This window comes from Microcebus murinus, chromosome 25 (genome assembly GCF_040939455.1).
Source record: "Microcebus murinus isolate Inina chromosome 25, M.murinus_Inina_mat1.0, whole genome shotgun sequence".
NCBI lineage: Eukaryota > Metazoa > Chordata > Mammalia > Primates > Cheirogaleidae > Microcebus > Microcebus murinus.
Genome location: NC_134128.1, coordinates 25,857,215 through 25,871,937, shown reverse-complemented (window position 1 = coordinate 25,871,937; position 14,723 = coordinate 25,857,215). Strand labels below are relative to the sequence as shown.

Sequence of the window (14,723 nt, the reverse complement as noted above, 5' to 3'; positions counted from 1 at the left end):
CCCTTACCCGGCGGGTACACCAGGGCGACGTGGTCACCGTCCTGCAGGTGGCCGCGCTCTGCCAGCATCACGGCTATCTTCTCCGCCCGCTTGTGCAGCTGCACGCAGGTCAGCGAGTTGGCGATCGTGCCCTGCGGGCGAGGGACAGGCGGGTGAGGGGGGCCTCCCGGCTCAGCAGCTTGTGGGGACACCGTGTCACTCCCCTCGTTCAAAACGTGCAAGCCCGTGGGCCTTGGGGACATTCACAGAGTTGTGCGGCCACCAGCCAGTTCTAGAACGTTCTCCCCATTCCCCCAACACCCTGTGTCTGCTAGGGAGAGGTCAGTCCTGTTTCCTTCCAACTAGGTAACAAGCACAGATAAACTAGGTGTCTAGATAACGTTTGGGTTAACAAATATTTTTTAAAAATCATTTGAACTGAAAAGGAAAAAAAAAACCACGCTAGTCATTCCTGAGCCTGTGTTACTGCCACAGGCAGCGAGGATTACTAGTGACCCCAGGACGTGTACGCAGTTTGTGTCACAGGGCGCCTTCTGGGGAGTGTCCTCAAGTCAGCGCGGGGGAGGATCTGGAATTAGCCTTTTATGCCCAGGGCGCCGCGCCCAAGGGAGTCCCACACGGGCAGCGTCTTCTCCACTGCAGGGGTGGCCGTGTCACCAGGTGACACCCCCGGGTGACGTTCCTGCCTGCAGAGGACGAGCTGACCAGCACCGGACACGTCGGCGGGACACGGAGACCCAGCTGCCGGCCCGCGGGAAGCGGGTCCTCCCGTCAGCGGGGCACGGCCCCCACGGAGACTCAGTTCCTGCCCGGCCCCGCGGACGCTGGCACTCTCGGCGACTGGGGGGAGTGCAGGACGCCGTCACGGATGGGGGTCCCCACGCAGGCTCGGTCAACGCCGCGGCCACCAGAAGCGGCACAAACGGGCCTTCCTGTTTCCAGGGACTCTGCCTTGGTCAGACGCCACACAAGGGACACCTGGGCCCCCGGCACACGGCAGCCCCAGGACACCGACACCTCCTCAGGGAGGAGGAAGAGGAGGGTTTCTCCGAGAACTGAACCACAAGCACAGAGGGGCCGTCGCCCACCGTGGGGAGTCAGGAGCAGCTTCCCGAGCGGATCCTCCTCTCCCTCCCACCGCTCCAGCGGGCAGGGCCTCCGTGCGCCAAGACTGACGTTTGGCGACCGAATGGCCGAGGCTCTTCGAAGAGCTGTACGTGTCTGTGCTTGCCGAGACCACCTACGTTTTCAATCTCATTTTCAAGCTTTATTTCCACAGCAGAAAAGGAAAGTTAACGGCCATTGTTAAGACTTTTGCATGTAATTTTCTTTTTCTTTTTTTTTTTTTTTTTTTGAGACAAGGTCTTGCGTTTCCCAGGCTGGATTCAGCAGCAGCATCATAGCTCACGGCCGCTCCAACTCCTGGATGTGAGTGACCCTCCCACGTGGCCGGGACTGCAGGTGCCACCACCACGGCCGGCTACGTTTTCCATTTTTTGTAGAGACGGGACCTCGCTCTTGCTCAGGCTGGTCTCGAACTCCTGACCGTGAGCGATCCTCCCCCACCTCGGCCTCACTTAATTTTTATTGTTAATAATATGTGCTTGTCTATTTAAGGCCTTTCTCTTAAGTGCTATTATGGAACAATATCTGATGAGTTTGGTTTTCTAATGTGAAATGTAAACAGGAACTTTAATTATACTTAGAAATAATTTTCGTTCCTAAGAGACTGTAATAAACACGTAACTTATTTATAAAGAAGTAGCTCAGTAATCAAAATAAAACAGGTAACTTATACTACCGCGGACAGGATTGCTAAAACATCTGCTCACGTAGATAGGTATACAAAGAGATGTACAAATTGTTATATTTAAAATCAACCCTTAAGCAAAAAATTCTCATCAGTCAAAACAGCAAAAACTAAGGGAACAAAAGGAATCCGCGTAAGGCGAAGTGAAGGAGAAAGTCAGGAATATGGGAAGGAACGAGAGCCCCCCAGAACCCCCACCCGACCCCGGCGTCTCCGCGCAGCACCTCACCCGACAGTTGAGCAGCGTGTAGAGCACGTGGTCCGGCGTGGTCTGCGCCCTCCACTGCAGGACCTCGGAGAGGAACAGGAACTGCAACAGACACGGGCCGGGGTCAGGCCGGCGTCTGGCGGGGGCGGCCTCGGCACCGCGGGGCGTCTTGGCACAGCGCTCGTGGCAGGGAGACGAGGACGTCCGTGTTCGGGAAATTCCCTGACAAACACGCGACTGAGGGAACCAGCAAACGCCCCCAGCTTCTCTCCTGCAGCGACTCAGAGCTCGCCGTGCCCGGGGAGACCCGCAGCTCAAGGCTGCGCCCCGTCCGGGAAGTTCTGAGAGACTCTGGCCGAGGAGGGGAGGACTGCCTCCCCTCAGCCGGCAGGGAAGTCCCTCCTTCCGCGACTGGGGAAGATGCAATGCTGACTTCTGGGTGCTACAGTGAGAATCAGCCCTACCCTGCTTTAAACAAACGGGCTCTTTCACGTTTTTAAGGCGGCAACACCCCGATGTGATTGAACTGCAAATTACACAAACTACACGTATCCTACGGATTCAGTGCACAGAGAATAGAACAGCCTTACTCGACAACAGGACGTAGCAAACACTGTGCACGGCCCTTAACCCCTTATTAACAGAAATGCACGTCACCGTGGGGTGATCACACGCTTCAATTAGCGTGTCACTGCATGCCCCAGACTGGGGACAGGCCACGCTTCCCGAGAGACCAGGCAGCGCGGGGACTCTGTGGGACTGAGCACTCTCAGGGCAAAGGAGGACTCGCAGAGGCACGGGGTGCACTACATGTTGTCTGTGGTAAAAGGGGCTCAGGGACTTCTCTGGTGGGCCTCATGCTGCTCCAAGGAGGCCTGGCGCCAGCCCTCACTCTAACTGTCCCCCTGTTCCCTGGAGACCAGGGCGGGAAGCCCCGTGGCAAGTCCCCGGGAGGCCACGTGGGCTTCCATTAGGGCCGGCTGGTCCAAGACAGGCACCTGGGAACCTACGACGGACTGGAAGTCCCCGTGGGCGGTGCAGCCTGGAACTGGCCCAGGGGGCAGTTGGGGCGGCGGTGGCTCCTACCTTTCGGGCCTGGTCGTTGTCTTCGATCTGGCCCAGGTCCCGCCCGCTGGCCTGCGCGATCCTCTTCCCCGAGACCAGGTTCCCCACCATCACAGAGGCAGGGCCGATTTCTGGAAGGAAGCGCAGGCTGCACGTGAGCGAACAAAAGCGTGAAATTCCTCACAGCGCGACTTCCCGCCCGGGCACCGACCCACCCTGGGAGAACCCTCCGGAAGCCCTGGCTGCAAATACAGCTCGTTGGAGCAGGTTTTCAAAGAAGTGACCAGAACGATCACCCCAGCAAACGTGAGCCAGCCACGACCGCGGTTTTGCAGAAGTGACAACTCTGTCCCCCGACATGTGTCTAGTTACCGTGAACTGGGGGTGCTGACACCGTGACGTCACGGTGGCCACCGAAACAAATGACACGGAAGACAAACGTGGAACTTAAAACACGCCGCACTTCACTGATGTGTAGCTCGAGATTTCTGGATCATTTGTTCTTGCTCTCTGGCACTACTACATATCCCGGGAGTTGACTATCGAACTCAATATCGTACGTTTTTAGTAAATACCTCTCAGGACAGACCTAGACAGTGCCCTGCCAAAGGGGCAGGACCTGGGGTCACCTGTCCACGTAGCTCAGGTCCCGTCGGGCCACGGTGAGCGTGGGGGTGCACCAGCGGCTGCCGTGAGCTCAGCTCTCTTTTTCTTCTTTTTTTTTTTTTTTGTTTTTGAGACAGAGTCTCACTTTGTTGCCCAGGCTAGAGTGAGCGCCATGGCATCAGCCTAGCTCACAGCAACCTCAAACTCCTGAGCTCAAGCAATCCTCCTGCCTCAGCCTCCCAAGTAGCTGGGACTACAGGCATGTGCCATCGTGCCCGGCTAATTTTTTCTATATATGTTAGTTGGCCGATTAATTTCTTTCTATTTATAGTAGAGACGTGGTCTCGCTCTTGCTCAGGCTGGTTTTGAACTCCTGACCTTGAGCGATCCTCCCGCCTCTGCCTCCCAGAGTGCTAGGATTACAGGCGTGAGCCACCGCGCCTGGCCGAGCTCAGCTCTCTTCCCCGTCCCTGTCACCGACTCGGCCACCCCCGCTCTGTCCCCGGGCAGGACAACACTCCGAAAGAGGAAAGTAGCTCTACTCCTTTCTGATGGCTTCTCACAAGAGGAGGAAGTTTCTTAAAGAACTACCAAACTTTCCCACAGTTCCTGACTGCTCGAAGCCCCAGGTGCCCCGCGGGTTGCTCCACACACGCCGTCCACGCAAACCGAGATGGACGCATTTCCTAGGAAAAGGTCGGAAGCTGTAGCGGAGCTTCAGGCCGTGCGTGAGGGAGAGTCCGTGAGTGCCGGGGAGGAGGAGAGAACAGACGTGCACCGAGGGACCGCGGCATAAGACGACAGAGGTGACCACGGCGATGTGCCGTCCGCAGCTTGAGGCCACGGTGAGGTCAAACTCCCACTAACCCTCGACAAAGGTCAAGCTGCGAATCCACAGCACAGGGCGGGCGCCGTGCTGCTTGCTGCCTTGGGGGAGGCGGCCCAGAGCGAGGCTCACGGCGGGCCGGTCGCCACGGCAGCCACACTACGTCACCCGGGAGGACGACACAGGGCGGAGGACAAGCCGTGCCTGGCGCCCCTCGTCAGCCACCAGGCGAGAGCAGGACCGCGCCCCTCAGACACGCAGGAAGCACCGTCCGTCACGGCTGTGCAGGAGAAGGCAGGTGGCAGTTTGAGGGCAGCCGTGCAGAGCCCGGGGCTGCTGCCTGCAGGGTCTCTGGCTTGAGGCGGCCTCCCGGGGCTGGATTCCACGCGACTGCAGAATACGCCTCGTGCGCTCACACAAGCCCGGCCCACGCCAGGCGTTCCCAGAAGCCTGAGGCGCGGAGCCCCTAAAATCCAGACGGTTTCTGGACAACCGAATCGCCCTGTATGTGAGCCCTCCTCGCGTGTTCGGCGGACACAGGGGCACCCCCTTGGCACGCTCCATGAGAGGAAGCCAGGCGGACCCCGAGAGGATGGCAGCGGACCCTGCAACCCCGGCTCGGGCGGCTCCAAGGCCCATCCGTGCGTCTCAGCCCAGGATCTCCGTCGCGGCCCTGGCAGGCGGCCCCGGTGTCCTTGCCACCAGCCTCCTTTCCTTGGCGGCCGCCCACCCTCACGGGGCACGGCTGGTGCGGCTGCCATGGGGGTCAAGTCGGACGAAGGACGGCACGGTCCCCGACCGCAAAGCGCCGGGCAGACGGCGCCACGCGAGCCGTAGGTTCCCCACAGTGGGTCACCTGCTCTGACTCCCAGACGACCCCCGAAAGGCGCAGGGACGCCTCACCCCCTTTCTGCACACAGGGGAGGCTGTGCCTGCGGGAGCCGCCCTGGGCAGCTGGGCAAAACCCCGGCAGACAGAGCGCCTGGCGTCCCGCCGAGAGCCGGAGCCCGTCTCCACCCATCGCCCCCACAGGCCGGAGCCGCTGGGCCCACCCACCCTGGGCAGAAACGCGCCCTGGCACGAGCGGCCGTTCCCCAGAGCAGGGGACCCCGCCGGGAGCCGGAAGGCGAGAAAAGGCGCAGGGCCACCTTGTCCACAGCTGCCCGGGCAGGTGCCGCCCAGAGAACCAGCCCGAGCTCTGCGCACAGCACACGGGGCAGCGGACGCACCTGGCTGCTTCTGCCGGGGCTTGGGCAGGTTGGTGACGCAGGTGTGGGGGCACATGAGGACGTTGCAGGGGTGCAGCGAGCCCTCCAGGAAGAGCTGCTTCGTCTCCGACAGGTGGATCCCGCCGAGCGGGGTCTTGGGGAGCGTGTTCGCCGGCACCAAGGCCAGGCAGTAAACGCCGACTTGATGGATGCTGTCGATCGCCTGGGGGAGCGAGGGGGAGACCGAGTCACAGCAGGAACTATAAATGGGAACGCTCGGCAAATACAGGTATCATGCAAAACACTGTCTACGACTGGGAGGAGTCTGTGGCGCTCGCTCTGTTCCCAGCGCAAAAACACCAGGAGAACTTTTGTTTTTAATCTGAACTCATTGGGCTGAACAGTTTAACACAGGACTTGCAAAAGACCCTAACAGTAAATGAGGAAATTGAGAGAAAAGAAACGAACTCCCAACATGACCACAGGGAGCAGCTTTGCAAAGTCCTGATCTAGCCCCGACTAGGAAAGTGTCTTGGACACCGGACGTGCTTTCTGGTCAAACATGGGGAGGGAGGCGGGTGCGGTGGCTCACGCCTTTAATCCCAGCACTCTGGGAGGCCAAGGCGGGAGGATCGTTTGAGCTCAGGAGTTCGAGACCAGCTGAGCAAGAGCAAGGCCCCGTCTCTACTAAAACAAAGGAAGAAATTAATTGGACCTCTAAAAATATATCGAAAAAATTAGCCGGGCATGGTGGCGCATGCCTGTATTCCCAGCTACTCGGGAGGCTGAGGCAGGAGGATCGCTTAAGCCCACGAGTCTGAGGTTGCTACGAGCAAGGCTGACGCCATGGCACTCTAGCCCAGGCAACAGAGTGAGACTCTGTCTCAACAAAACACGGGGAGGGAGAAGGGACCCCACGCTGCGCAGCCACAGCTGGTCAGGGCCAGGCCCCAGCCCTGACCCTAACGAGCAAGGGGGCAGACGCGACCTGGAGCACCCTGCTCATCCACTGGAAGCTGTCCTCCTCCGTGGAGTCCGGCCTCTGCTCCGCCACGATCACGATCCTGTCGTCGTGGAGGACTGTCACTGAGAACACAGCTATCCTGCGGGGACAGAGGGCACGGGTGAGTGGGTCTGGCGGACAATCTCACAGCAGGCGTCATGGCTCCGACGTCTGCTCCAAAGGCCACCGCGATTCCAGCCCCACGCTCAAGGCAAGAACGGCGGGGGCCGCACGGTGCCTGTGGGCTGGGGGCAGGGGTCTTCCTGCAGCACAGGGGGCTGAGTGACGACCACCAGACCTGCTGAGGTCAGGGGGCCGCGCCACTCGCATGCTGGCCTCCCCCACATCAGCAGCAGCTGCCTGCCCGGACTGCCGCTTCCCGCTAAATGCTTCTGTCGCCGTTGGCACACAGCTGCGCAGCTCGACACTCCTGTGCTCTCTGCACGGACAGGCCGTGGCTTTTTTTAAAGAGGACTCAAGGTGGCAAGGTCACATCCAAGCCCCCACTTTCTCCCTCCTGAGCCTCCAAACTAACGTACAGTTCTAACAGTTACTACTTGCTTCGGACCAGCAAAAAAAACCTCAAGAGCTGCAGCCACTGACCCAGCGAACTGCTTAGCCTCCCCCGTGTGCCGGGTGAGGAGGGGCAGAGGAAAACGGGGGAGGCAGGAGTCAGTGAGGTCAGCTCTTCCGAGCACATCTGAGACTCAGCTTCCGTCTGTGGGTCTCTCCGGCCCGCATTGAGGAGAGTGTGTTTGCACCTTTGACTTGGGGAGTTATTAGAGGTTTTCAGATGGATCGTTTCATTTAACTTACAGGGAAAGTGAGCGAAAACATATTCATGAGGCTCAGGAAATTACATAAACTCTTGTGCGTTCAGAACTAGGTGAGCTCTCAGAGGTCTCTGAGTCCTGCTGCTTCAACTGCACAGAAGGGGAAACTGAGTCACGATAAATGCGGCGTCTAGGCAACCGTTACACCCTTCCCGCCCACGTAAAAAGCACGGTCTGCACGGGAAAACGCGAGCAAGCGCCACCGACCTTCCCCTGTAGACGAACTTCATGGGCTCCACGGCCAGCGCCGTGGCCACGATGTCGTCCGCGTTGTGCCGGCGCCCGCCGACCACCATGAGGCCGTCCATCTTGCCCACCACGAAGACGAGCCCCCCGGGGCCCACGAAGCCCAGCAGGCCCGTCCTGATGAAGGGGTACTCGCTGATGGGCGCCCCCGAGCTCGTCATGGGGAACACCTGGGGACACAGCTGGCGTCAGGCCACCCGCCGTGGCCACCACGGCCCGAGTCCACGCCCGGGCCACCTGCCGGCCCCCAAGGTGGCCTCGGCCTCCACCCACCCACGGCCCTGAGTCCACACCCAGGCCACCTGCCGGCCCCCAAGGAGGCCTCAGCCTCCACCCACCCACGGCCCCGAGTCCACACCCCGGCAACCTGCCGGCCCCCAAGATGGCCACGGCCTCCACCCACCCACCCATGGCCCCGAGTCCAGGCCCGGGCCACCTGCCGACCCCCAAGGTGGCCTCGGCCTCCACCCACCCACCCACCCACCCGCGGCCCCGAGTCCACACCTGGGCCACCTGCCGGCTCCCAAGGTGGCCTCCACCCACCCAGGGCCCCCTCGGGGGGTCAACAGCCCTGCACCTCCGGGAAGCACAGGGCCTCACGCAGGCCCCTCCCACGGAGGACACGCAGGGGACCCAGACGTCACGACCCCACGCTCAGGAGCACCAGTGAATTCTCCTGTTTATAAACCCACAGCATAAAAGCAACTCATGAAGAATCAAGGTGCATTTTAAACAGCCCGCGTCAGCTGTATCTAATCCCCGTTCATTAGATTGCTACTTTTCCTGTAGGAAGTGTGCTGAGAAGAGAAACGTAAAGGAGCACAGAGTCTCAACCTCTTCCCTCCACCCTGCGGCCCCGTCGCAAGAGGGCTCTGTGTTCAGACTCGCATGCACCTCTGGGGTCAAGCGATGTTCTAGAAAGTCGAATTCTCGTTGCACAGAGCCAGCCTGGACGGGCACCAGGACACAGCCGCTCAGCCACAACTGAAGTCCTACACGTCTGGGGACGCCACCCCACAGCACTGCCCCGGCCGGGAACCACGTGGTGAGAGGATGAAGGTTCTGAGAACCCCAGGACACGGCCACAGCTCGGGAGTCTAACCCTCACGCCTCTGTCACTGCGCAGCACACGTGCACACCACACACGCCTCCACACGTGTGCGTGCCATGTATGTGCCCCACATCTGCATACACATGCCTGGAAACCCCCCGCACGTGTGCGCACAACCTACACAATGCCTGCCACACACATGTGCATACACACGCCTGCCACAATCCCCACGTGTGTGTACGCCACGCACACCCCACACATTTAATGCACACGTGTGTTCAAGTCTCAGGTCCATGCTGGCCACGTCTGGCTTAGCTGAAAGGCTGTGGGGGCGGCCACTGGCCCTCCCCAGGTGAGGCTGTTCACGCACACGCGTGTACACATGTCCTTCATCACCCACCTCTCGCCTCGCACCTCTACTAAACAGGAAAAGGCAAGTAACAAGTTTTAAAACTTTGCCCATTTTTAAGAAGTCATGATTATCCTCTCTTGACACCAGTTATACAGTGAGAGTGATGCTGATAAAATTATCAAAAGCAATAAAAAAAAGGCAGGAGAAAGTGCAACCATTTTCACGACCATAAACGTGTTTTATTGGACAGCTACCCGCTCACGTCCCGCTGCCGAGCTCAGGCGCCTGGAGGCGGCCCCGGGGGGCTCGCGGCCCCCACCTACCTCGAAGGTGTTCTTGGTCATGCCCGAGAGGCCGTAGTAGGAGGTCCCGGTGGCCACCGCACACACGCAGAGCTCCCCGATCTCGTCCGTCCTGCACAGCTGGGGGACCCCGTCCGGCTTCACCGAGCACATGATGGCTGCAAGAAAACGGCGCACACGCGTGTCAGCCGGCGGGGAAGGAGCAAACGAGTAAGAGGAGGACACGTGTGAGCAGAAAGAGTGGTTGGAGCCAACTGCACGCGTCACCGTCAGCTGGCTACCCACGTTCCCTAAAGGGACTCGCCATTTCTCACGGCGCGGCAACCTGTCAAACTTCACGGCTGTGGAACATCAGCACGTGGCTTCAGTGGCTTTAGTTTTAACATGAACACTGTATGTGAGGGGAACAGCATCTGCCGTGTGGATGTGAGGGTGGCACACAGAGTGACGGGAGAGCGCCTGCCACAGGCGTGTTGTCGGCAGGGTGGGTGTGACTCCCAGGGTGCAACTGGAATCTGCGGATTAAGAAGCGCGAGACACTCGCTGCAGTCTGTCAGAGCTTCTCTCAACTGAGAGCAGTATCTAAGCTCACAGTGTCCCGTGGAAGTCCCGATCTCTGATTCCACATTCCCCGCAAGGCGAGTCCTGCGAAGACGGCTGCTCAAAGGCTGCGCCACGTAACCCGATGACGGGAGCGGCCCGCAGATGCCCCGGGGCTGGAAGGGAGGATTTCCACCGAGCAACCTCTGGACTCTTTCAAAGATTCCGCTCGGGCCTCTATCATTTACTTCCAATTTAAATGCATTATTTAAAGAAAGAAATGCAGCCGGAGGCCTGGCCGAGGCTGGGCACACGCCGGCGGACACGGCTGCTGGTGGACGGAGGGACAGGCAACGCCGCGGCGACCCGGAGGCTCCCGGTGCACGGAGACCGCACTTGGAACTGCAGGGCGCCGAGCGCTGGGAGTGCCCAGGGCCCGTCTGTTTCTCTCGTGCCTAGACAGCAAGCAGCCCCCACCCCAGACCCACAGGGGCCGTGTGGCCATCGCCCCTCCAGGCTGGGATCCCTGAGAAGTTTCCCGCATATGCTGAACACACGTGCCCACGGCTGTCCACACTGGGCGTGGCCGTCCTGCCACGTGGGTGAGGCCACACCTGTGCGTGGAGGGGCTGCTCAGGAGAGCCGGGTCCTGGGCGGGGACCCCAACTCCATTTCAGGGGCAGACAAGGAGGAGCCTAAATGCTGACGCCTGTGGTCCTGCAAGCCAGGGCCCAGGTGAGCGCACCGTGCAAATGAGAGTGGTGGCGTCTCGCACGTGGCCCCCAGGAAGCGCCCAAGTCACCATGTGTGAGATGGAAGGGCAGGCGGGGCCATCACCGTGCATCCCTGGAAGGGGTTTCTGTGGCTTTAAAAAAATGGCTTTGGCCGGGTGCGGTGGCTCACGCCTGTCATCCTAGCACTCTGGGACGCCGTGAGCGTCTGGCACTCGACAACCACGCCCGAAACCTGAAGGGAAGCCCGAGAGCTCGCACCAGAGGGGCGGGGTGACGCGTGACGGACGAGCTCTCGGGCCACTCCGCAGCCCGCGGGGCGGGGTCCCCGCCCCCCGCCCTGCTCACCTCCGGGCATCACCAGGCCAACGTCCTGCACCGTGAGCACGGACAGCTTCTCCTCCGAGTCCACGCGGATGACCCCGTAGGTTAGCCCGTGCATGGAGAGCACGCCCCGGCCCGGGGGCTGGTTGCTGTCGTCCGTGGGCCTGGAACGGCAGTGTTACCTGAGCGCGGCAGAGCGCGTCGGCCCCCGCCCTCCCTGCCGCGCCCCGAGCCCGTACCTCCGGATGGCCACGGTGAGCGCCTCCGGCGAGCTGGCGCAGGGACAGATGACCTCCTGCCGGAGGCCTTTGCTTTGGAAGACGTTGAGGAACGCGTCGCAGGAAGAGATGGACCCTGGAGCAGAGAGGGTGGGGGTCAGAGGGCAAGGGTCAGAGGGCAAGGACAGGAGGGCTGAAGCGCCGAGACTGGCCGAAGATCAGCCACGACTCGGGACCGCTCTGCAGTCAGGGCTGGGCGCCGCTGATGTGGCCATGAAAGATGAGCTTCCTGGACTCTCAGAACTCAAGAACGCGGCTGACGTCACTTCCACGCTCTAACCCTGACCCTAAGGAGACCGGCAAGCTTCTTCTACTGAGACTCGCTGCACCGTCTGCAAGACACAAGTCCCAAGAGACGGGCAGATCTGGACGTGACCAAGCGAAGGACACGCCCCCTGCGTTAACTTGAACGAGAGACTGAGGCACGGCGGGAGCCTCCCCGCTAAGCCACTCCCACACGGCAGGTGTACCCAGCTCCGTGTAAGGTGTGCCGCTCTACCGAGTTATGCGTAAACCTGTTCACTAAATTTTTAGCTCACGATTTATAGATTCTACAAACAGAAGAATTCTTTGTAAGATGTATCTGCTACACGCCTACTTCTGTATGTCAAGTTTATACGTGTGTACGTTTCATGGTTCATAAATGGGGTCGGAAACATTCGCTCTTTCATCCAATTCACTTTGCTTCTGGCTTTGTGTCTCCCTCTCCCCAAAACAAGTTAGGTCTTTGTTCCAGCCGACTGAAAGGTTTCTCAAGGTGTAGTAACAGTTTTCTGCAGAACTGCTAATTCACGTTGAGTGTTTTTTTGTTACGGGATGTGATAATTAAATCACATTAAAAGTGACAATTTACTGATCAACGACAGCACCTGAGACCCTAAAATAACAACACTTGTTGTTTCCTGAGCACTTACTATGTACCGAAGAACTACACTTAGGAGTTGCTTCGTTTAGTCCTCGTAAAACTTATTTAGGGACTATTGACGGCTGAGGAAACAGGGAATTAAACGAGGAACTCTCTCCAAAGAACCCAGACGTCTCTCCTCTGACCACGACTGTGTGCCTACAAGTGGCTCCTGGCCATGGGGTTACCGCGCCTTCAGGCTACAGTGAATAGCACTGTCCAGTTATTTTAAGACAACTTCTGTACTAAGATAAACACGAGAAAAAGGAAACTCAAAGTGCAAAGAATGAGGCTGTATCCTCCCCTCCTCCTCGTCACGCCCTCGAGCCCAGGATCCGTGCCGCCCTGCCAGGGCATCCCAGGTCGAATTCAAGAAAGCTGCAGAGGAGTTTAAGCACCTCAAGACCAAGCCAGCGGGCGGTGAGAGGCCGTTCACCTACGGCCACTACCAGCAAGCGACCGTGGGCGATGCAAACACAGAACGGCCTGGGATGCTGGGCCTCAAAGGCCAGGCCAAGCGGATGCCTGGAAAGAGCTGAAAGGGACTGCACCACGGAGACGCCATGAAAGCCCACATCAACAGAGTAGAAGAGCTAAAGGAAAAATATGGAACATAAGAGACTGGATCTGGCTGCCAACCACGCATTGAACCTAAACTGATACGATGCCTTGTTTACTCTAGTACTGTGGATGAGGTGGAATAGCGAAGACAGCCAGGTAACCCAGTTCCTCAAGGCTGCTCAGGATGCAGCTCAAACAGACCAGGGGCTAAAACGACTACTGACCTTTCTTTCCTAAGTAGTTTTTATCTGAGATCAATTAAAAGTATATCTGTCGGCTGGGCGCGTGGCTCACGCCTGTAATCCTAGCACTCTGGGAGGCGGAGGTGGGAGAATTGTTCGAGGTCAGGAGTTCGAGACCAGCCTGAGCAAGAGGGAGACCCCCGTCTCTACTAAAAATAGAAAGCAATTAATTGGCCAACTAAAATATATAGAGAAAATGTTAGCTGGGCATGGTGGTGGCATGCCTGTAGTCCCAGCTACTCGGGAGGCTGAGGCAGGAGGATTGCGGTTGCTGTGAGCTAGGCTGATGCCACAAAACTCACTCTAGCCTGGGCAACAGAGCGCAACTCTGTCTCAAAAAAAAAAAAAAAAGTGTATTTGTTACTTAAACCAAAAAAGTCAAAGTGCAAAGAACGAGAAGGAGAAACCGAGGCTCCCGGGACAAGCCAGGCTCGCGGCCGGCCGCACTCACAGGGGTTGGCCCCGTCCGCCACGATGAGCATCCGCAGGGAAGACAGGTTGACGTCCCTCTGGTCCCTGTGCGCGACCAGCGCCCAGTGCATGTCCCTGGACTTCACGCAGGCCACCTTGGCTGGGAAGAAAAGCAGAGGTCCGTTAACTCACGCCGGCAGCCCGACCCGCGCTGAAAAGGGGGGACCGCGATGAGAGGAGGGCACCTGAGCTCTGTCCCCAAGGCCCCGCGGCCACCGACCTTTGTACTGGCAGACCTTCTGGATCCAGGAGAGCGGGTTCACCTTCATCAGCGAGTAGGGGATGCTGATCACGTGCATCATGTTCATCACGCTCTGGGGGCACAGACGCTGGGCGTGAGCAGCGGGGCAGGCGGAGGGACGCCTGGGGCGAGGACACGGATACCCCCCAGGGGACTGGGCACGAGAGGACCTCTCGGGGAGCAGGAGGCTGCCGGCGCTGCCCGGGCACGAGCCACAGGGCAGAGACCCCGAGGCGCCCCCGTCCCCTCCGCCCTTCCCACAGCACTCCTGGCAGAACCGGGGAGTGTAACTCCAGATCCTCTTTTATTAGATAAAACCCTCCAGTTGAATGATCGTCATTTTTAAACGCACTCTCGTGTTCTGCAAGCTTAATTCTTTCTAGTGTGTCACGCCAATTTGTATCTCACAGAATTAATTTAGTGAATTGAATGCTACCCTGGACGTGAGGGGCAGCAGAAAGTCTGTCTGAATCACACTCAGTCTTCCACGTGGCCTTGCTAACGCAGACCAGGGCACCCCGAAAGGGGCCGTTTCTCTTATTTATTTACCGTTTTGAGACAGAGTCTTACTCTGTTGTCCAGGCTAGAGTGAGTGCCGTCGTGGCGTCAGCCTAGCTCACAGCAACCTCAGACTCCTGGGCTCAAGCGATCCTCCTGCCTCAGCCTCCCGAGTAGCTGGGACTACAGGCATGTGCCGCTGTGCCCGGCTATTTTTTCTATATATTTTTAGCTGTCCAACTAATTTCTTTCTTTTTTTTTTTTTTTAGCAGAGATGGGGTCTCGCTTGTGCTCAGGCTGGTCTCGAACCCCTGACCTCGAGCACTCCTCCCTCCTTGGCCTCCTAGCCTGCTAGGATGACAGGTTGAGCCGCTGAGCCTGGCCAAGCTATTTCTTTTAAACAGACGACTAGAATAAACTGAA

The 14,723-nt window shown here is 58.8% G+C and overlaps 1 protein-coding gene across 4 annotated transcripts in view; it reads right to left on the bottom strand.

The window, feature by feature from the left end:
* DIP2C (disco interacting protein 2 homolog C) overlaps nucleotides 1-14,723 on the bottom strand; it is a 187,091-nt gene that overhangs the window by 47,704 nt on the left and 124,664 nt on the right. For all 4 annotated transcript variants that reach the window (XM_075997603.1, XM_075997604.1, XM_075997605.1 and 1 more), the window contains 11 exons: nucleotides 13,782-13,875; nucleotides 13,542-13,661; nucleotides 11,345-11,459; nucleotides 11,130-11,269; nucleotides 9,532-9,668; nucleotides 7,767-7,975; nucleotides 6,712-6,826; nucleotides 5,745-5,946; nucleotides 3,105-3,214; nucleotides 2,040-2,120; nucleotides 8-131 (listed from right to left, as the gene is read on the bottom strand). In XM_075997603.1, coding sequence (XP_075853718.1) covers nucleotides 8-131; nucleotides 2,040-2,120; nucleotides 3,105-3,214; nucleotides 5,745-5,946; nucleotides 6,712-6,826; nucleotides 7,767-7,975; nucleotides 9,532-9,668; nucleotides 11,130-11,269; nucleotides 11,345-11,459; nucleotides 13,542-13,661; nucleotides 13,782-13,875 — 1,447 coding nt within the window. The remainder of the gene's footprint in view (nucleotides 1-7; nucleotides 132-2,039; nucleotides 2,121-3,104; nucleotides 3,215-5,744; nucleotides 5,947-6,711; nucleotides 6,827-7,766; nucleotides 7,976-9,531; nucleotides 9,669-11,129; nucleotides 11,270-11,344; nucleotides 11,460-13,541; nucleotides 13,662-13,781; nucleotides 13,876-14,723) is intronic.